Genomic DNA, 22,462 nt, shown 5'->3' with positions numbered 1-22,462 from the left:
AAACAGATCAGCCTGTTTGTCCAAAATTAGAATAACTCTCGTGGAACTGTTAGAATGCACATATAATTAATCCATCTTGAATATTTTTGCACTGTCTACATGTTACTTATACAGATATCTCTCAAAAGAATCTACTGAAAATCAGTTTGTTCCTTTATACCTCTAAAAAAATATATATATTTTTTTTTTATTTTTTTTTTTAAAAAAAGAGAGTAACAAAAGAATAATCAAGTTAATAATGGTTTTAGTCAATACAAAATGCAGTTTTGTGCAGTAGCTACATGCTAAAAGAATGCACCTAGGTAAGGTAACAATATCGCTGCATTTTTTATGGGCTATATGTGTGTACAATGTAATCTAAGGCTTATCTTTTTCATACCACTGCATGGCCTCACACTTTTTCAAATTCAGTCTATATGAATAATTCTTTACATCACCTTAATTATTGCCCTTTCCAGTTATAGCTTCATTTCTTAATTGCATTTTGTCATTAAATTTATTAACAAGTAATTACTTAGCAACCTGAAATTTCAAAGTCAGTGGCTACAAATATTCCATTTGAGTTTCCATTTATCACCATGTCTGCAAATTCTAGATCAAAAAAGAAATAAAAATATTTCTTTAATTAAGCTAAGCTAGTCCAGTTATCTAAACAAATAAATATTAAATGTATATTTATTTAAAGTCATTTATTAGTTAAAATTATCTAGCCATCACAAATTCATCTGGTTAATAACAAATAGCTGAATTAAAAAAAAAAAAAACTCAATATTCAAAAGCCTCCATGCAGTTTATTACTTAAACTTTGTCAGAAACAAGGAACTAGCAGAATAAGGTGATGTGACGTCATCCAAACATCTAGAAATCTTCATTCTAATTGGATTTTTCTTCACATTCCTTTACCTGAAAATTAAATTAAATATTAAATTTACTAATTTCTATCTAAATTTTTTAAAATATGATTGCAGAAGAAAGTTTGTATTCAATCACTCTGTTTAGAATGATTCATAATGTAATTTTCTGTAGTATATCAAAATCCCACACAATCTATGTATATTTACATCAATAGGACTCAAAGTGTTAATGACGTTTGTTCAATTACTGTCCATAAATTTGGCAACACAAAAAACAGGTAGACCTGTTTTGTATATAATGGAATAATGGATGAAGTTGAATATTACAATATATACAAATAGACGACCCATTTAAAACTAATAAGGGAAACACACAGTTGGCAAAACTTAAATTTTAAACGACTTACTACTGAACAAAAGTTTATTACTGATTAATGGAAGTAATTATTTCAATGAAAAATTTCATTCCACCATTAGCATTAATCCTAAAAGAAAAAGTGACATGTAAATCAGCTAATAGTTTGAATAGTTTCTTTCTTAGAGTCCAAGGGCATGAAACAGTTCAAGCATTACTCTTGAGTAGATAAAGTGAAAGCAATAATAGGGATAGATTTGTCAACATTTTAGTGCTTCCCCATGTTTTAGTATATTAATTAGTATCCTTGGCTGGGCTAAGGAGAAAATGACTAGTTCAAGCCTTTAAAAAGCAGAATGGCCTCACTAAGAAATTTATCTATCACCTACATATTCTTTTACCAACTGTGGGATTCAAATCCTCAATCTTTCAGTTGGAGAGAAGACATGCTAGCAAAAGCATTTAGATAAAATTGCAAACTGAAATAGGTATTACAGGATAGTATATTCAAATCGAATGGACAATAGCAGACTACTGAAAATATTATACAGATATAAAATAAGTGGAAAAAGAAGAATCATGAAACTGGAACAGGCCACTGCTTAAACTCCATGTTATGAAGAAGAAGAAATAGGTGTTATGTAAAGAGCTACATTATAAAGAAAGAACATCATTTAAGTTGTGTAGGTCTACCCGAGCATCACAAAGGTTGTCCATACAGCTGGTCATTAATTGTACTGATTCACTTTCCTGCACAATGGCCTAGCATCTATAACATATTGGAGGGCATTCTACCTATAAGAACTCAAATAATTTTTTGACAAATGTGAAGGATATCCTTAATTGAGATATATCAATAAACAGCATGCTTTATTTTGAAAAAAGAATGTATCAAGTAAATGTTTGATTTTATTAAATGCTTATTTCAGTTTTTGCCCTTGATCTAGAGAGAGCATAGTAAGGGGCGATTCCCCTTACTATACTCGGGCAACTTATTAAGAGTATTATCCACACACATAACTTGTGGTACAAACACAATTAAACATGTATAGATGCCTGCAGAGGTGGTGAAACAATTGCTGAGAACTATTAATTTCATGTACAAAAGGATGAAATTTATCAGAGTTTGAACTGTGCTGTTGAAAGGCGATAGTTAGACACAGCCATAAATTTTAATTAAAACTTCCTTTAGACTTTTTTTGTTGAAAAATTAATTTTAGAATAGGCTTGCATTTATCTGCAACAATACAATGACATAACAGTAGAAAAGCTAAAGAAAGTGCCTCGTACCCCCTAAAGACTTTTTGCTTGCCGCTGGGAGTACACACCAAACTTTGAAAAACACTGACCTAGACCAATTTGACCATATATCTCAAGTTACTTTCTTGATAATGATTAACCTTGCCAATCAAAACTAGGCAATTTAATTTTAAAAAAAAAATGCTACTATTGTAGAAAATTGAATATCTTTTTCCAAAGTATATTTCATCTTTTCTAGGTGTTCGATGTTCTTACTGAGAAATTTCCCCAATACTTATCAGTATGCCAAAAATTTAACAAGCAGTACTTGAAACGCAGTATATCACCACCAGACTTGCAAGCGAAATTAATATATGTGGATATCTCATCTCAGGATTTGCTCATTTATAAAATATCAAGTAATACTTTTATGCAAAATATTAGTTGTCAATACTCTTATTAAAGTAAAAAGATGTTGTTTCAAGATGTGGATTGAAACAACGCGAGCAAGTCAATGAAAGAAAATCATGCAGTTAGTTTGGTCAGCTAACAGTCTGTTGCTGGAGTATTACATGACATGCTCCACAGCAGAATCACAAGATAAGATTTCAGCATAAATGTTGAAACTTCCCTTGTTAACTTTAGAGCATTCCATATGTTCAAATCAATGGTGCAACAAAATAGTTGTGTGTGAAGTAAGTGTATGTATATATAATCTCCATTTGAAAAGGGAAGAGAGAAAAAAAAAAAAAAGCATAACTTTTATCAGATATTTCAGAATGTCTCAAGATAGAATAGAACTGGAGTTTTCTCACCATTTTTTCAATCTTAAAACAAGCCTCTAACATTCCACAAAGGACAAACCTGCCTATCTCTGTATAGCATATATCAAGCACTATGGAAATTTAACCTTTCTTATTGTGGTCAGATGCCATGCAATGGACAGATAAACACTCAAAGATACATGTATATATCAAACTTCAAGCCTGATGTCTGGATTGACCAAACATGGCATTGAAATTAATCATAAAAGCAGTTTGACACAAAGGCCTATTCAAAAGGAGTTCTGAGGTCCTACTGTCTTACCTCAGTCCGAATCATAACTATGGTTAACTACACATCTTGTTCATAAATCTTTATGCAGATGTACGTAAACATCATGTGTTCTAGGTAACTATTTAAGCTTGCTGCTGGTCAGTAATCATCAATGCTGATCACGATGAGAAAACAGATCTTTTGGAGTTTGATAAAGGATTATTGTGGGTACCTGTCTGACCATGATTTTGAAAACAGCAGAGCTGGCTCTGCTGTTTTCAAAGGTTCTCTAAAAGTGAGATATCCTAGATGTTTAATCAGTGGGAAAATAACCAACATTGCTTGCCTAAGAGGTGTAACTGTGATCCTAAGAAAGTCTGTCAAGAACAAGATCACTGTCATCTGAGAAGGCTTATACAAATAGAGCTTCCTTCCAAAGCTGTGATTAGTCGTTTGTAATGCAGAGGCAAGCAACTGTCATATCTTCAGTTTTATCCTACAAAGTTACATTTTTCTTATTTTTACTTTAATATGAGTATTTCCTGTATTGGCAGTTGCGTACCTATATGGAAACCACTGATTTCTGCAAAGAACTGGAAAATTCATCTACAGAAACACTGCAACCGGACACTGGGAAAAAAAAGCCATGTGGTTTGACGAGTCATGGTACACCTTTTGTACCTATAGTAGGCAGAGAATTTGGCAAGAACCCTATGAAGCAATGAACACAGCTTGGCTTGTAACCACAACTCAAAGTCCTGTAGGTGGTGTCATGGGATGCATGTAGACTTTTGTAAACATTCATACAACAGGAATTCAGGGATTTTAACCTTGAATCCAAAGGAGATGGCAGACCTTGTGTCAACTCAAAATCTTTCAACTTACACATTCCCTTGATTTATTCTCAAGGAATAATTACAACAAGGGTTTCTCTGTTTTGCAAAAACAGACCTAAAGACACTTAAACTATACATTCTAAGTAAGCTAGTTAATCCCAAAATTGAAGTCATGTATTCCATTTGCAAGTACAGTGGAACCTCGGTTGTCGAACTTAATTTGTTCCCGAAGGCTGTTCGGAAACCGAATTGTTTGAAAACTGAAACCATTTTCCCATAAAAATTAATGGGAAATGAATTAATCCGTTCCTGAACCCCAGATGATTGTTTATTTAAACCTTTACAACAGTACTTCATGCATAAGATCGTATACAAACCTAATGAAAATGCATAAAATCTTACATAAAAAGAATAAACACAATAAATAGATAAAATACAGATGAAAATTGATTGCCTCTATTTATTTTTGAGTATTGTACAGATCGTTGATTTCGCCATACCGAACTGCATAGCAAGATCAGAGACACGAACGTCATTTTCACGTTTGGATATGATTTCTTCTTGCATCTCTATCGTAGTTCTAACAACTTTTCCCTTTGCTGCTATCACTATTCTTCTGCGGTCCCATGGTGGCTTAATTAATAATTTATGAAAAACAAAGAAAATCAAGAAAACTCACTGCAAATTCGAGCAGATGTCTGGAACAAAGGCTGCGCATTACTGACACTTTCCCGCCTTACAGCTCAGCACGTGGTTGCCGTTTGCCTGTTCAGAAAATATGTTCAGGAACTGAATTGTTCGACAACAGAGGTTCCACCGTATATCGAGTTTTTACTTTCCAGCATGAAACTATCATTCTAATAGGAACATAATGTGTTTTGAAATTAATACATTTTCTTGCACTTCTGGTATTCCCTTATAGCTTATAATGTGCAAGTGTCATGAGTGTCCTCCCAGTGAGGATTAATAGTTGAAAATGGTGCATGTGGGAAGAGAATTTGAAAATTTGAAATATATGCTTTTTATTCCAGCATGATACTAGTCCTTATAGACACAGTTCATAATGAAGTGTGCTTAAGTACAAGTAACCTATTTCAGCATCTTAAGATACCAAAATAGGTTACCTGTACTTAAGCACACTTCATAGTAGAAATAACAAAATATGCAAGGCTGAAGAATAGCAGAAAAGAAAAAAGCCCAAGGAAAAACTGTTTTTCCCACTATAGCCTTAACTATATAATGATTTTTCTTGAGGACTGTTGACCTCTAGCTGTTCAAGAAAGAGGTTCTAGTTATGACATGTCATCCACATCGCACTTTGGTTTTTTTTTTTTTGGGGGGGGGGGGGGGAGTGATATATAAAATTCTAAACTCTATAAAAACTAAGTACCAAAAAGTAAAACAAAAAAGAATGATTCAGATATACACATACATACCTTAGACTTGAGTGAATAATTATCTTTTTGAAGCTCCTCTAAATTTTTCTGAAGATTTCTCAACTCTGCTCTAAGAGCTTCTAGTTCAGCAGTCTCTGTTGTTTCTTTCAGATGCTGGAAAACATATCTGCTATGGATTCAGGAAGTGTGTAAAGATTATTCCAACAGCTATATCGACTTTTGTCATATACCATTACCACTAAGCTACATTTGATCTGAAAGAGCAACTAAAAAAATATATATATATACACACACACACACTGGGGGGGGCCCTATGTTATAAACTATGTTAAAATTCACTCTGTTGTAGTGAAATATGCTGAAAAACAAATAATTGCATGTAAAGCATGCAATTAGTTGTTTTTTTTACAAGAGGATATGGACAGGCATTTAGGAAAATGCATTAGAAAACATGCAGAATTAGTAAAAAAAAATAAATTAGAAAATGTGCAAATGTTAGAAATTTATTTGCTATAGGCCTTTGTCTTTCATGTGCATGAGTAATAAAAAAAAAAAAATGTAGTTTCTGCATTTTTTGAAAAGAGAATATAGGGGTATTTAGAAGAAAATGCAACTAAAAACCATGTAGAATTAGTAAAATGTGTTAGAAATTGAGAAATTAGTTTCCATATTTTTTACCTTTTTTGTGCGAGAACATGGATCTCCCAGAATGAGTCTCGACTCCATGGTTGGAGATCTAATGTTAATAATAATGCCTATCACAGGAATATTTGTAGTTATTTAAAAGTAATTGTATTACTGCAAGATATAAGGATTTACAAAACTTTACTGTTTTTTTTTTTTTTTTTTTGTGTGTGTGTGTGTGTGTGTTCTTATGGGACAACAAATCAATATATAAAAAACTTTGAAGTTTGGGGGAAGATTGGACCTGCATTCCTATTTAAAAGTTCGAAAAATTTCAAAATCCAACCTTAAAGGAGTGTCTATTGCACCTCAAATTAGAGAAATATTTAAATATGAAGTTCAAAATGAGTCACTCAAATAGAATTAGAATCCTGGAAGTCCTGCAGAGATATAACTTCACCTTAAAACTAAGAGTATCACTGAATGGGGAAAGAATGCAACTGAATATTGATTTCATTCTCGTGTGGAATTCTTTCCTCAAAAACGTTGGCGCAGTGAGTGATAAACAGAATAAATAGTTATATCAGGATATTATGGTTGAATGACTGTCTGTTATTTGAACTTTTGCATAGTATCCAAACGTTAAATTTATATCCTAACATCTATTTATTCAAAATAGATGTTATTTATTCTCTATTTAGATCTATTTATTTATTCTCTTGATTCAAAGCTTGTGTGTGCTGGAGAGAAACATGTTATGACCTACATCAGACTTCATGGATATCTAGGCCTTTTTGTTGTTAAGATTCACTGTGGGAAGTTTTCACTGTCAAGGATAATGGTCAATGATTTATTATTATTATTCATGACACCTCCAAGGAGTCCGAAGACTCATCGCAGGAGGACACCTATTGTACAACTCTCCGTCTCCACCACTACACCGATCATCTACATCAACGCCATCTACTGCCCACCACCACAGCTAGTATTTTTTGTCTGTAAATGGTGTGTGTTCTGAAGGGCCGATTTGTCTGTAAGCGGGATGAAAAACCAGAGTTTCTGGGAGAAAAAACCCTGCTACCTCGTATGAGATCGGCTAACTCACCTTCGATTGAAAAAGTCCATATAAAAATTCCTCCCATTATAATGAGAATTGAATGCCGCAACGTACTGTCATTCTTTCAATTGTGTTACGGAGGCGCTTAAGGGAGAATATTCAGTTGTTTGCTGATGATGCAAAACTGAAAAGAGCAATAGTTGATAAAGGTGATGTGGCAGCATGGGCAAAAGATAATAGTTGTCAATTTATTGTTGCAAAATGTAAGATTATACACTTTGAGATGAAAAGATTACATACTTTGATAGTAAATTGCAGGAAATTGATAATATTAGTGATTTGGTGATGATGCTAGACAGAGGGTTAAAGTTCAGAGGGCATACTGCAAAAGTTGGCAAAATACTCAAATTATTACTCAGGGATGAAGTACACAAGTAAAGACTGGAAGATTATTATTCCTCTTTATAAGGTTATGATTCAGCTGCATATACAAAAATTTGGCCACCTGGATTTCTTGGGATCATGAGGTGATGGAGAGGATCCAGAGACCAGTGACCAAGCTAGTGACAGGTCTGCTGATTCCTTATGAGGATAGATTGAATGTGTATAAGGTTGTAGGTGGAAGAGATGGAATATGACAGAAACATAAGTTACTTAAGGGTAACACTGACACATCTCCACTTAAACTCATTCACTAACGAGGCACTCACAGCTTCCTCTGGCAATCCATTCCACTCATTTATAAGAGCATCGTTACAAAGAGTGTACAGACTAGATTTTTTGCTTAAAGAGTGGTAAATGAGTGGATTTGACTAATTGATTTAGCGTTTTATGGCACAAGGACAGCAAAGGTCATACTGCACCAGGTAAATGAGTGGAATGGATTGCCAGAGGTAGCTGTGAGTGCCCCATTAGTGAATGAGTTTAAGTGGAGGTGTGTCAGTGTTTGAATGATGGGCATGGTTATTATTATTATATTTGAGATACCCATATATAATAATAATAATATCAAAATTAACTAAGAGGTCAATATTTCATATACCATCTGATCAAAAATATCTTGGATGCCTGCTCATCTCAACTCTCACTAATATGGAGTTGGTCCACCTTTTGCTGCTATAACAGCCTTCAATCTTTGGGAAGGTTTTTCACTAGATTTTGGTATGTTACTGCAGTAATTTCCTTCCATTCTTCCAAAAGAGCATTAGTGAAGTTCAGTCACTGATGTCAGGTGATTCTGCCTGGGTCTCAGTCAGGGCTACAATTCTTTCCACAGGTTGAGATTAGCTTGCTCTGTGCAGGCTAGTCAAGTTCTTTGACAACCATCTCATCCAACTATTCCTGCTCAGACCTCACTTTGTGGATAGAGGAAAACATCTTCACTAAAATGATGCCATAAAGTTGGAAGCACAGAATTGTCTAGAATCTCATATGCTGTAGCATTAAGATTACCATCAATGGAGCTAAAGCAACTGGCCCAAACTATGAAAAACAGCCCCAAATGGAGCTGTTTTTTCTCTATTAAATTCCATTGTATTACTTTTTCCACTTGAAATGATACTTCTCATAATCCAGTCTACAACAATAAATATTGTTGGGAGAGAATGTAATCCTGTCTAACTCCTGTTTTAATTTCAAACTTTTCTGAAAGTTCTCCACTGTATATAATTTGTATTTTATATTTTTCATAAATTTTCTTATATTGATAACTAGATTGATAATTTTACATGGTGTGCCATAATACAACATTAATTTCCATACTGCTTCTGTGACACTATCAAAAGCTTTTTCACAATCAACAAAGTTGATATAAATAAAGATTTAACTGCCATTTTATTGACTGATCTATTATTATTATTATTATGAGTGTTGCTATTTGATCTATGCATTATCTGTTGGCTCTAAATTCTGCTTGCATTTCTCTTAGCATTTGGTCTATTTCTTTTTTTTTTCTTTCTAATATTATCCTTGTTAGTATTTTAATTGTAGTTAATAATGATATTCCTCTCCAATTACTGCAATCAGTTAATTTTTTTTTGGGGGGAGGGGTATTTAGATTAATAATCCTATAATAATTTGGCCATTCTTCCTGCATCCATATTTGGTTAAGAAATGGGTGGAGTATATTCACTGTTATATCTATATCAGTTTTTAATAGTTCATGTGGTATACCATCTACTTTTCCATTTTTACTTTCTTTTAGTGCTTTTTTGTATCTCACTTTTCTTTGATGACTATTTTCAATATTTTTTTTCTTTTCTTTCTAGTATTTTAATTTCATTTTCAGGTTTTTCTCTATTCATTATCTCTTTGAAGTATTCTACACATTTTCTTACTTTCTTTTTATTATTGCCTTGCCTGTCTTTAATAATCTTACCTGTCAGTGTTCCTGTAATATTATACGTTTTAGCATCACCTCTATTAGCTGCAGTTTCTGCCTTGTTTAATAGGTTTCCTATAAACACTCATATCTTTTCTTGCATTTTTCTTTATCACGTGTATTTCTTAATATTCCTCTTTTAATCTGATGTTATTCTCATCTATCATTTTTTCTTTATTTCCCTCTTTTAATCTGATGTTATTCTCATCTATCATTTTTTCTTTATTTCTTTTTCAATTCTGAGTTTTGTATGTGAAGACATTCATTTTTTTTTGGTCTTTTCTTCTATGCATTCCTAATATTTTTTTTGCATCTTCATGGTATATTTTTATTATCTTTCTACATTTCTTTAATGCTTCTGAATTCTTCATGCCTCTGTCTGGTTCTGAGTAAGAACTTCAGATCTATTTTTAATATCTACTGCATATTTTTTTTTAGTTTCCATATTTTTTTAGTTCATTTATGTTGCACATTCAATTTTTACCTATTACTTTTTTATGGTCATTAATCTTATTTTAATTTCTCTCATTATTAAAAAATGGTCTGTATAAGCATCTGCTCCTCTCATCGATCTCACATTCAAATGAGATTTTCTCCATTTTCTTTTATCATTATATGATCAAATTCTGATTATTACAAATTCATTTATGATGCAAAAATCCAGTAACATCTCTCCATTCTCATTTATAATTCCTATACCTTCTTTTCCCATTATTTCTCTACCTACCTATATGTTACTCCCATACACGAAAGACACAAGAACCTATAAGCAAATAAATGCTGCGTGTGTGGGCACCTGAACAATCATTTCCTATTTTAGCATTTAGATCCCCTATTACTATAATCATATCTCTAGGATTTGTATCTATTGTTTTTTGTAACACATAATTCATATTTTCTTTTCCATCTGCATTACTAGTTGATTCATATACATTTATAATGTCGCTTTATAGAATCTCGAGTTAAATTTTGCTCTTATGCATCTTTCTGTAATTGGTTCTCATTCTGTCATGGCTGCTCTTGCTTTACTGGACATCATTATTGCCACTCCTTTTGCATGTCCACTACCTTCATCTTTGTTTCCAGAATATATTACTGTTTCTCCTGAACTCAACTATCAATTCCTGTTCATTCCATTTGTCTCGCTTATTCTCAATATTTCAATTTTGTATTCTTTTATTTCTCTGGCTATATTGACTGCTTTTGATGTTTCATACATCATCCTCACATTCCAACATCCAATTCATAGTTAGTTTGTTTATTTTGGCTCCAATATAGTTTGCTTTTTTTGGCTCTAATCAATTCCCTTGTTTCTCCATAAGAGCTTCTGCTAAGAGATGTCACTTTCAACATTTTTTTTTTTTTTTCATTAAGGGTTACTTTTTGGTCACATTTTTCTGCAGTTCTGGTTTCCATAACAAAGCACTATCTTTTTTGTGAGGATGGGTTGCTAGCCCTTTGATCAACCCTCACCTATTTGGTTTCCATTTTTACATATTGACTTATATAATTTTGGAATTTTCTCTTTGTTAAGCTGTTAGATTGCCAGAGTAAACTCCCATATATACAATGTCCTGTACACTCCTGGTATTGGCAGTGATGGGCATAATCCTTAGGAGAATGAATAAGGGAAGCCAGTTTAAATATTAGTTTATGAAAAATTTTTTACAGTTGATATTTGTTGAATATGTATATTTTTTTATTTTTTTTTACAAATTCCTATGCTATAAAGATCTACTATAATTTTGGAGTAATATATTATTTCCTGTACAATCCACTTGTTACCTGGTGTGTGGAGGGGAGGGGGTAATAATTTTTTGTTGGTTGTTGTTTAGGATTATATCTATCTGGTTAAGGTGTACTGAATAGAAGCAAAAGAATGATCAATAAAATGATTCTTTATCATTTAAGTAAAGGGCTCTGCTCTGGGTTATAGTGTTTTTATTATGGCATACATTTTCAGGATGGAGTGTTTCTTAATCGATATTCAAATATCAAAATGTGTAGACTTTCTGTAGATAGCATAAAATGCTTGGAATCTGGTGGCTAAAATATCTACAAATAGTAAATGTTAATTGTTTTCAACTTCCAGATTTAATTTTTTATTCTAGGGTTGAAGCTGTCCTGATTGCAATACTAGTCAAAAAAAGTGCAGTATGTTGGGGGAAATTTTTTTTTTTTTTTTATAATTAAAATTACCACTTCTTGAAGTGGAATATTTGCAGATATTTGCTCAAACTTTCAGTTAGCCCATTTTGAGACAGCAGATTCTTTTCACTCCCATTCATCCTTCTGCAAAAGAGACTGTATTCAGAATGAGGAATGTGTGCATCACTGTAATTCTGCTAAATAAGCAATAGAATAAAATCTTAAATGGTTAGTTATTAAAACAACCATCTTTTGTAGTGATTTTAATCCTGCCTTTAAAAATGCAAATATAATGAAAAGACAGTAAATAAGATTATACAAAAAAGGATATTTTAATGCATCCTGTGGTTTCTCTGGTTCTTCCAAGAGACTAACTAATGCTAGGTTAAAAAAAAAAAAAATTAAAAAAATAAATAAAAATAAAAAATTATAATACAATTCCATTATCAAATTTTCTTGTAATTCTATTATTATAATAATAAATTGCTAACAGTTTACAACTTTATCATGTTGCAATGTGCCATTCTTATAAAATTAACTGAGTAATCCTGTTATATCTCTTTCTATTCTAATTAAACAGGTTCTATCCAGGCTTATTTGATAACACATTATAATAGACAATTAACAAACAATATATATATAAACACAACATATAAAAGAAGAGTTATATTTAAACTACAAACCTTACTACTTGCATGTGCAGGTGCATGCACGCACGCACGCACACACTAAACCTTAAACACTGGGTCAAGTCTACTCTGACATTAGCATTACAAATACAAAATTGTCAGCAGACTGGTGAGCTTGAATTTACTGAATATGCTTACAGTAAAGTATAGTTGAAGATACAAGTATGACTTCTTTGTGTAATGCAAGAATGTTCACTGTTGTTGTTGGTGTGTTTCTCTTTGAACACTATCACAATATACACACTTTCTGTGCAATTCCTGAGTGATCTGAATTTTGTGGTAGTGTTCAAAGAGAAACACAACAACAGCAACAGTGAATGTTCTTGCATACAATTACACAAATAACGACCCATACCTATATCTTCAACTATACTTTACTGCAAGCATGTTCAGTTTTTATTTAAGACAGGTATCGAAAACATCAACTTTTTTCCTTAAGTTTCAATTACCCAGTGATGATGAAACAGAGCAACTATTTTGGAATATTACTGTGCTTTTACCTGGCAGCTGTCAGTTCCATAAATACAGTATATAGTTTCCTTTCTGATCTTCGATCACAAAAAAAAAATTTACAACATTGAAGATACCTTTCCTTAATACGAACTTAAATAAGGAACGTGCAGAAAATCGCCATTCATTACTTACATTTATTTTCTTTATTTCTTAAAGAAAATCAATAATTTACAACACTCACCTTTCTTTTCCTACATTCATTCCTTTTTTCAAATTCTCAAATTCTAGCTATGTGTTTTCTCATTTCAATCAGCTGTTCGCTTCATATCAGAGAATAGCATACTTTATTCTCCAGAACTTGTGGCTGCATGAATAATGTCACAACAACCAGGTATCACAAACAGAAAAGAGCAGCTCAGTAATGGCAGACCAAATATGTTTATCATTAATGGTGCAATTAAGTTGGAGTTTCTTTTCCACTTGAAGTTTATTTCATACACTTCGCATAAAAACATCCATTTTAATTCTAACAATGTGGGAAGGTATGTACATCTTGTTGATTCTTTGTGTTGCTGCTAAAATGGGGAATTATTTCTATTGGTAACTTTAATAATGAGGTGCAGTTAGGTTTAATGGCCTCACTAGTCATCCATTAATAGCAAAACTTTAATGGATAAGCATTGCTACTATCAATATTCTTGCAACAGAAATATTGTTTTGACAAACATAATTTTATCAACATTATTTGTATATAATAAATTTAGTTTAATCCTTTATCTCAATGAGAGCAAACAAAGTTTGCACCTGAAAATATCTTCAGAATTGAATATAGTGTTGTACTATCTTACCTTGGTAAGTAGTACAACACCAGGCAACTCGTAGCAAAGGTAGAGCAAGCTACCAACACTCCTATCCCAGTATCTCCCATAATGTAAAACACATCTCCTTGTGGATATGTATACTGTTATGCATTAAGGGATTGACCACTACTCAGACTAGTTTCGACCTTTATTGAGGTCTCTTCATAGGGAGCCAAGCCCAGAGTTGGAGATACCAGGCAGAAGCAGTAGCAAGGTCATCTTTACCTATAAGATGTTACCAAAAGGTTTGCTACCTTTTTTTTTTTTTTTTTAAATTACTCTGGATTTAGAGAAAGATGTTGAAAGGTTATTTTTCACTAGGTTAGAATATAAATTTAGTTTAATCCTTTATCCCAGTGAGAGCAAACAATAATGCATAACAGTATACATATCCACAAGGAGATGTGTTTTGCATTATGGGAGATACTGGGATAGGAGTGTTGGTAGCTTGCTCCACCTTTGCTATGAGTTGCCTGGTGTTGTACTACTTACCAAGGTAAGGTAGTACAACACTATATTCAGTCCTGAAGATATTTTCAGGCACAAACTTTGTTTGCTCTCACTGGGATAAAGGATTAAACTAAATTTATTATATTCTAACCTAGTGAAAAATAAACTTTCAACATCTTTCTCTAAATCAAGAGTAATTTAATAAAAAAAGGTGGCAAACCTTTTGGCAACTCCTATACGTAAAAATGACCTTGCTACTGCTTCTGCCTGGTATCTCAAACTCTGGGCCTGGCTCCCACTGAAGAGACCTCAATAAAGGTCGAAACTAGTCTGGGTAGTGGCCAATCCCTTAATGCATATCCACAAGGAGATGTGTTTTGCATTATGGGAGATACTGGGATAGGAGTGTTGGTAGCTTGCTCCACCTTTGCTACGAGTTGCCTGGTGTTGTACCACTTACCAAGGTAAGATAGTACAACACTATTTTCAGGCGCAAACTTTGTTTGCTCTCACTGGGATAAAGGATTAAACTAAATTTATTATATTCTAACGTAGTGAAAAATAAACTTTCAACATTATTTGTACATAAAACTTTTATTTCAATTTTTAATTAATTGAACTAACAATAAAATTTTCCATAAACAAAATTATGTAAAGATATTTAAATGTATTCACAAAAGAAAAGAAGACCATTTTTACATAGTCTTCTTGTTTGTTGCAGCAAATAATCATAATGCTGAAGTTATGGTGAACAAACCCCCCCCCCATAAAGTTATGGGTGTTATTATTATTATTATTATTTTTATTATTATTATTATTACGGGCAACTCCAGGGAGTCATTAGACTCATCGAGGGAGGCCCCAAATCATATTCATCACAACTATTCGACATTCATACAGTAACCATCATACCTCGCCTTAAACTCATTCACTGTCACAGCATCCACCACAGACTCAGGGAGCGCATTCCACTCATTCACTACTCTAAAAGTAAAGAACCCAGCTCTAACACCTTTACTAACCACACTTTTGCCCAGTTTCCATGGATGTCCCCTAGTCCTCCCACAACCAGCCCTGTTCTCAAAAATATCTTCTGAATTAATTTTATAGAAACCCTTCAGTAATTTGAATGTCTCAATCATATCTCCCCTCCTCCGCCTATCAACCAATTTTTGCAACCCACAAATCCTCAACCTGTTCTCATACGGTTCATTCCACAGACCTGCTATCATCTTGGTCACTCGCCTCTGGATCCTCTCCACCTCCTCCCCATCAAGAAGAAACCTAGGTGACCAAATCTGAGCACAGTAGTCGAGATGAGGTCTTATCAAGGCTCGATACAGAGGAACAATAACCTGCTTGTCTCTGCTTGTCAACGTATTCTTCAGCAACCAAGTGATTTGATGAGCTGATTTGGCCACTTTTGCAATGTGTCCCCTAAATTTCAATTCCTTATCCACCAACACTCCTAAATCTCGTGCCTCATCAATTTCCTGGAGCACGGTTCCACCAATGCAGTAAACTGCCTCCCATCTTTTCACCCCAAAATGCATAACCTTACATTTTGCCACATTAAATTGACATCCATTCTCCCTAGCCCAGACCTCCAATCTATCCAAATCATCCTGCAAAATTTTGACGTCATCTGCATTCACTATTGCCCTACCCAACTTCGCATCATCAGCAAACAAATGAACTGTTCCTCTCAGATCCTTTCCTATATCATTTATGAACAAATTAAACAGCAGTGGTCCAAGAACAGATCCTTGTGGTACACCACTAGTCACAGGCCGTCTTGTGGACTCTACTCCTGAGTAAACCACTCTCTGATATCTCTCCGTCAACCACCCTCCTATCCATCTCACCAACCCTATGTCCATTCCCATATGCTGCAATTTACTGATTAGAATTCCATGTGGTATCCTGTCAAAGGCCTTAGCAAGGTCCAGCAGAATCACTGTAAACCCATTACCCTTATCCAGTTCAGCCGTCACTGTGTTATAATACGTGAGCAAGTTACTGAGGCATGACCTACCCTTCACAAAACCATGCTGTCCCCGATACAGTATCCCATTTTCTTCTATCCAATCTTGTATTTTCCTCTTGACTATTTTCTCTAAGACCTTGATAATGATTCCTGTTATGCTGATTGGCCGGTAATTTTCAACAGCAGCCTTGGAACCACCTTTGTGCAGTGGAACTATTTTCCCCTCTTTCCACCCCCTTGGGACTGACCCAGTCCTGAGGCTCAAATTAAACATAATGGTCAAGGGCACTGACAATTCTTTGGCCGCTTCACGTACGACACGAGCTGGTATACCATCCAATCCCACAGATGTATTGACATTGAGGTTCTGTAATAGACTAGTTACCTCTACCTCATTCATCACAATTCCAGTATAAGCTGTTGGTTCCTCCATTTCCGCAAAGCCACCACCTGGATGATATACTCTTGCAAAGTGTTCGCTCAGTAATTCCACAACATCGACTGATTCAGTTACCTCCCTACCCTCAGCATTTTTTAAGATCATTCTACCATGAGCATTTTTCCTTTTACTTGCAACATATTGAAAAAACTGTTTGGGATTCTCTTTAGCCTGCATGGCCAATTTCCTTTCGTAATCTGCTTTTGCTTTTCTTACCACCCTTGTTACCATCCTGGCCTGAGCTTTATACTGTTCATGCACCTGATGGTCACCCTTCTCCTTAAATTCCCTCCACAATTGTTTCTTTTTTTGCAGCTCAAGCTTAATAGTGTTATTCATCCATTTAACCCCTACCTGATTTATTATTCGGACTCTTGGTATACAGTCAACCATTGCCTCCTGCAAACAGTTCTTGACCACCTCCCATGCACCATCAACATCCAGCCCTTGCAGTTTTACATGCCATGGCATTGAGCCAAGCACACACCTAAGCTTGTCATACTTACCAGCCCGGTAATTCCACATATACCCTGTCTTAATTGTAAATTCGACTCCTTTAGCCACCTCCCAAGTCATGACCTTATGGTCACTCTCACCAATTGGTGGCAACAAGGTCATGTTCGTTACAGCCACATTCTCAGTTGCAATTACTAGGTCCAGCACTCTCTGCCCCCTGGTATTTTCCAATACATGTTGCCGTAGATAGTTGTCCCTTAATAACTGCATAAAATCCAATTCCTTCCTCCCATGTGCCCTCTCCTCTTTCCAGTCAATATTACCATAATTGAAATCACCCATAATAATTACCCTCCTTCCATTCATTTCTTCTATTTGCTTATGCATACTATTCCCACCATCCACTCCATCACCCGGTCTATAGCAGCACCCAATTGTATATTTTGTTCTGCTAGATTGTATCTCACACCAAACAGCCTCAAATGTGCTTTTTTCCCCATCCTGCAGTTCAACTTCTATACTCCTTGGCTGAAGCTCATCAGCTATCATCAATAACACTCCTCCCCCCTTTTTATTCACCCTGTCACTCCTGAACACGCTATACCCATCGCATTCAATCCCACTAGCTTTATCATCTTCTGTCAGCCATGTTTCACTAATACCGACAACCTGTGGCCTGGAAGTGCCAACCATGGCCAAAAACTCTTCCTTCTTGTTCCTAATACTCCTGGCATTAGTGTACATGAATCGCAGAAGCCCATTTGTCCCATCCCTACTTTGATTCCTTATACTAATTATCCCATTCTGATTTGTTGTCCGTCGTACTCGCCCGGGCATAATATACTCATTCATACACTTAACTTCCCCCCCTAAAGTCTGCATATCTACTCCCCCCCCTCTTAATAAATCTAGTTTCCCTGAGTCTGTACATCCACTTCCACATCATTCATCAACACTCTTTCAAGTCTCCGTACACCAACTCCATTCAAATGTAACCCATCCATCTTATATAAGTCCTTTCGCCCATCGAACTCATTCCACACATCCACAAATTCCACACCACTCTCCATGCATAACCCACGCATAAAGTCATTGGCAATTATGGCCCTCCTTCTAAACACTTCGCTGTCATACCGCGGTAAGATACTCACCATCCTAACTCTCTCACTCTTCTCTTTTGCTACCTCAAACAACTCCCTCACATCCTCTATCATTTCCATTTTGTCCTCTTTCAAATCATTCGTTCCTGCCACTATTATCATCTCTTTCACCCTCTGTTTTTGCAGTCGAATAGATTCGCTGACTTTTGCAGTCAAATAGATTCGCTGACGTCCTTTATGTAAAACTGAGAGGGAATAAAACAGTCTTACTCTGATTTCCTTAAAAATCAATCTGAGCCACGTTTTTAAAGGTTTGCTGAGTATGCAATTGCAAAAACCTATGACAGAAGAGATGGAGTTTTTCATGCAATAGATAAAATCTTGTCGGCAGTCACTTTTATGGTCATTGTCACTGTCTGCTAATAGCTGCTAGAATAAGTGAAAATAAGTGAAATTAAGTTATGGTGAACTTACTATCACAACCTCTTTGGGATGGTTTCTATTGATGAAAAACTTTGTCAACCAGCCATAAAAAGAATGAAGAAGGCTTCCAATTTGCTCTATTGAACAGATAATAATCAAAATGACTATATACGAAACATTTTGCTGTCAGAAAAAAAGGATGAAACATTCCCATTTCACCTCAGTGATAACTGGACTTCAATTTATGAATAACATTGATGAATCACTTTAGATTAGTAAATGATGCCACTACATGATTTATTGTAGTTCTTAAACAGTAATTTCAGCATCTCATACAGACTTCTGGTACCAACCCTCCCACATCCACTGTCCCACATGCTGCAATGTAAGAGTCTAGAAGTCTACCTGTTTGTATTGCTAACATAAATATATGATAAGAGATGAAGTGGATGGATGCCTTTGCTTTTTTTCATCCAGTAAAATTCCAAATATGACAATATTTCTTAACATACCTCCCTGGCGCCATATATAGCTCTCAATGGATTTTCACTGTCGGGAGTATTGTATCTTGTGCATGCAGTGTTATTTAGTATATGACCAATTACTATGTGATCATTCCTAGGAGAGACTACATACTAATGTATTTTCAAGTTACAATTGCATATGACAGCTCACTGAGAGGGAATAAAACAGTCTTACTCTGATTTCCTTAAAAATCAATCTGAGCCACGTTTTTAAAGGTTTGCTGAGTATGCAATTGCAAAAACCTATGACAGAAGAGATGGAGTTTTTCATGCAATAGATAAAATCTTGTCGGCAGTCACTTTTATGGTCATTGTCACTGTCTGCTAATAGCTGCTAGAATAAGTGAAATTAAACATGCTAAACTTTAAAACATTGAGACTGATTAATTTCATTTTACTAAGTCTTGTTGGAATTACAGCTATAGTAATGAGGCTACAAGGCCAAAATATTATGTCTGTGAATTGTGAGTTCTCAGGTTGGTTTGTCTATTTGCAGGAAGAAAATCTAAGTTTCAGGTAGGATTTATGGATGCTTCGAGGAGTGTAAGGGTTCCTTTCAAACTAGATAGAATTCAAACCCAAATATTTCCAATCAAAATGCAAGCGCTATTATCTCCTTGTAACTGCTATATTCACTGATATTCAGAGAAGAACCAAAAAAAAAAAAATTGCTGCTAAACTGGAATACCATGCTGGCACACCCCTTATTTAAAAGGTTTAAAATAATAATGGAGATCATATTCAAGTTATTTTTATACAAAGAAACCTGTGGTGAATTCATCACTAAAAAAACATGTACTAGCCACAGGGATAAGTTTTAATACATAAATATTTCATCCCAAGTATCTTGGGATATCCTCAGTACAGTAATTCAAACAATACTAGGAATAACATACAGTTAGGGTGCATGATTACAATGGAATCTCATTATGCGGTAACGTGTTATAGAAGTAAATTAAAATATAACTGAACAAAAACATATATAAAGAGACTATTTTACACAATTTTGTATGACAATTTCCCATACTTTAGGAATAGTAAGAACGTCATTGCGGTTTAAATTTGGTCTGTGTAGTAGGGCTTCATAACTCTTCAGATCTATAACTTGTTACCTTCTCTTACGGACAAACTCTCACCTCTGTTACCTGGCGTTTATGAGATCCCATGCTCCTGCAATTTGTCTTACTTTCGACAGACAGGTAGATCTGTTCAGAAATGCATCTCGGAACATCAAGACCACATTCATCTTTTCAAACCGCAGAAATCGAGTCTCTCTCAACAAGGAATTGAAAACCCAAACCATAGGATCCATTGGGAAAAGTCAAAACTTTTACATAGATCTTTATATAAACATGAACGTTTATATAAAGAAAGTGCTGAAGCCCTACTACACAGACCAAATTTAAACCGAAACGACGTTCTTACTATTCCTAAAGTATGGGAAATCGTCATACAAAATTATGTAAAATATTCTCTTTATATATGTTTTTTTTTTTTTTTTGTTGTTGTTCAGTTATATTTTAATTTACTTCTTTAACAGATTACTGCATGCATATTGAGATTCCATTGTAATTATGTGCCCTAACTGTATGTTATTCCTAGTATTGTTTGAATTACTGTACTGAGGATGTCCCAAGATACTTGGGATGAAATATTTACGTATTAAAACTTATCACTGTGGTTAGTATGCATGTTTTTTAGTGATATTCAAGTTACTTTAGTGTCTTCATGTATTTTGATCCATATGCACCAAATGTGAGTAGAGTTCAATAAGTGTGCATCAACTAAATACACCTTCACGATACTTATTAGTAATTTTAGCCATCTTCAAACAGAACAGTGAGCAAATAAGAATCTAGTTGCTACAAGTGACCCATAGTAGGCAGAATTCATGATGATCCCTATATTTCAAGTAGCAGTTCCAGTATTTTTTAATCTAGCACCCACCCATTTCCCCTAAATTTGTGGAAGTTGTGCTATTGCTCAAGTGATGTGATATCACTCTCCCTTGGCCAACCAAGTAGTTACAGGCAGACAACATTTTAAACAGAATCACAATTATATAATATTAATATTGTTAATATTAACATTGCATTATTCCAGATTATAGGTATTTTCCCTTTATCAATACATAAGGTTTGTTAGATGTTTTATTAATTGTTCACCAGCAATCTTTATTAACACAATTTGGATTTCATCTGCTCCTGAAGCTTTTCCATTTTTCATTTGGTATATAGCTTCACATACTTCTTTATAGGTTATTGGTCATTCAAAATTATCGTCAGTAGTGGAGTTACTTCTATTATCCAGTTTGGTTTTATCTGATTCTTCTTTATAAAGTTCTTTGTAAAATTCTTCTGGTCTTTTGATAATTCCTTTTGGATTTTTTGTTGTTACTATACCATTCTTTTTCTTTTATTGCTACTAAGTGTTCGTTTCCAATCATAAGGCTTCTTAGAATTTTCAGTTTTGTTATTTTCTATTATTTGTTTGATTTTGCTAGTGTTACATGCTCTGATTTCATATCTTACTCTTTTCCTTATAGTTTTGCATAATTCTGAGGATTCTATTTCTGAAGTAGAGTTTTTATCTTGTTTCATATCTCTTCACTTTTTCATCACGTTTGTGATTTCCTGTAAATGTTTGTTTTCTTTATTCTTTGCTTGGGTTCCACAAGGATCTGTTCTCTGACACTTCTATTCATTCCTTATATTAATGACTTACTCCAGTTTTGCTGATGAGAGCACATGACACTCCTCACTTTCATGGACAAACTTTTGCACCACACAAATCGCCTCAACTTACAAAGCATCAACCTCCTGTACCATCAATTCTGATCTCCAAGTCATCCTTTAATAAAGTTCAGATAACTTTGTCTAGCAAAACACAGGTCTGCCTTTTTTCCAAAAAAAGAGAACCAATTTCTTCCAGTATTAACTTTGAATATTCTCAAATCTCTAAACAAGATGAGATTTCTTTCCTTGGAATTACCCCTGACATCAAGCTTCTCCTGGCATAAACACATCACAACCATTGTCTTCTAGGCCTCCAAAAAACTAGGATTTCTCTTATACACTCAAGGTGCTACTGCACTCTAAACAGTTTATATAAATCACAAATCCATCCAACTATCAAATATTTCTCTCACATTTAGGG

General features: G+C 34.4%; 1 protein-coding gene across 1 annotated transcript in view; it reads right to left on the bottom strand.

The window, feature by feature from the left end:
• Positions 1-765: 765 nt before the first annotated feature.
• LOC150099401 (c-Myc-binding protein-like) overlaps positions 766-22,462 on the bottom strand; it is a 39,440-nt gene continuing 17,743 nt past the window's right edge. Inside the window, exons 3-5 of the mRNA XM_090404040.1 lie at positions 12,257-12,305; positions 5,756-5,882; positions 766-903 (exon numbers count right to left, since the gene is read on the bottom strand). Coding sequence (XP_090260166.1) covers positions 874-903; positions 5,756-5,882; positions 12,257-12,305 — 206 coding nt within the window. The 3' untranslated portion in view covers positions 766-873. The remainder of the gene's footprint in view (positions 904-5,755; positions 5,883-12,256; positions 12,306-22,462) is intronic.

This window comes from Typopeltis vanoorti, chromosome 14 (genome assembly GCF_054136105.1).
Source record: "Typopeltis vanoorti isolate ZY-2024b chromosome 14, IOZ_Tvanoo_1.0, whole genome shotgun sequence".
NCBI classification, from domain to species: Eukaryota; Metazoa; Arthropoda; class Arachnida; order Uropygi; family Thelyphonidae; genus Typopeltis; species Typopeltis vanoorti.
Note: the sequence above shows the minus strand (reverse complement) of the source record. Positions and strands in the feature narration are given on the sequence as shown.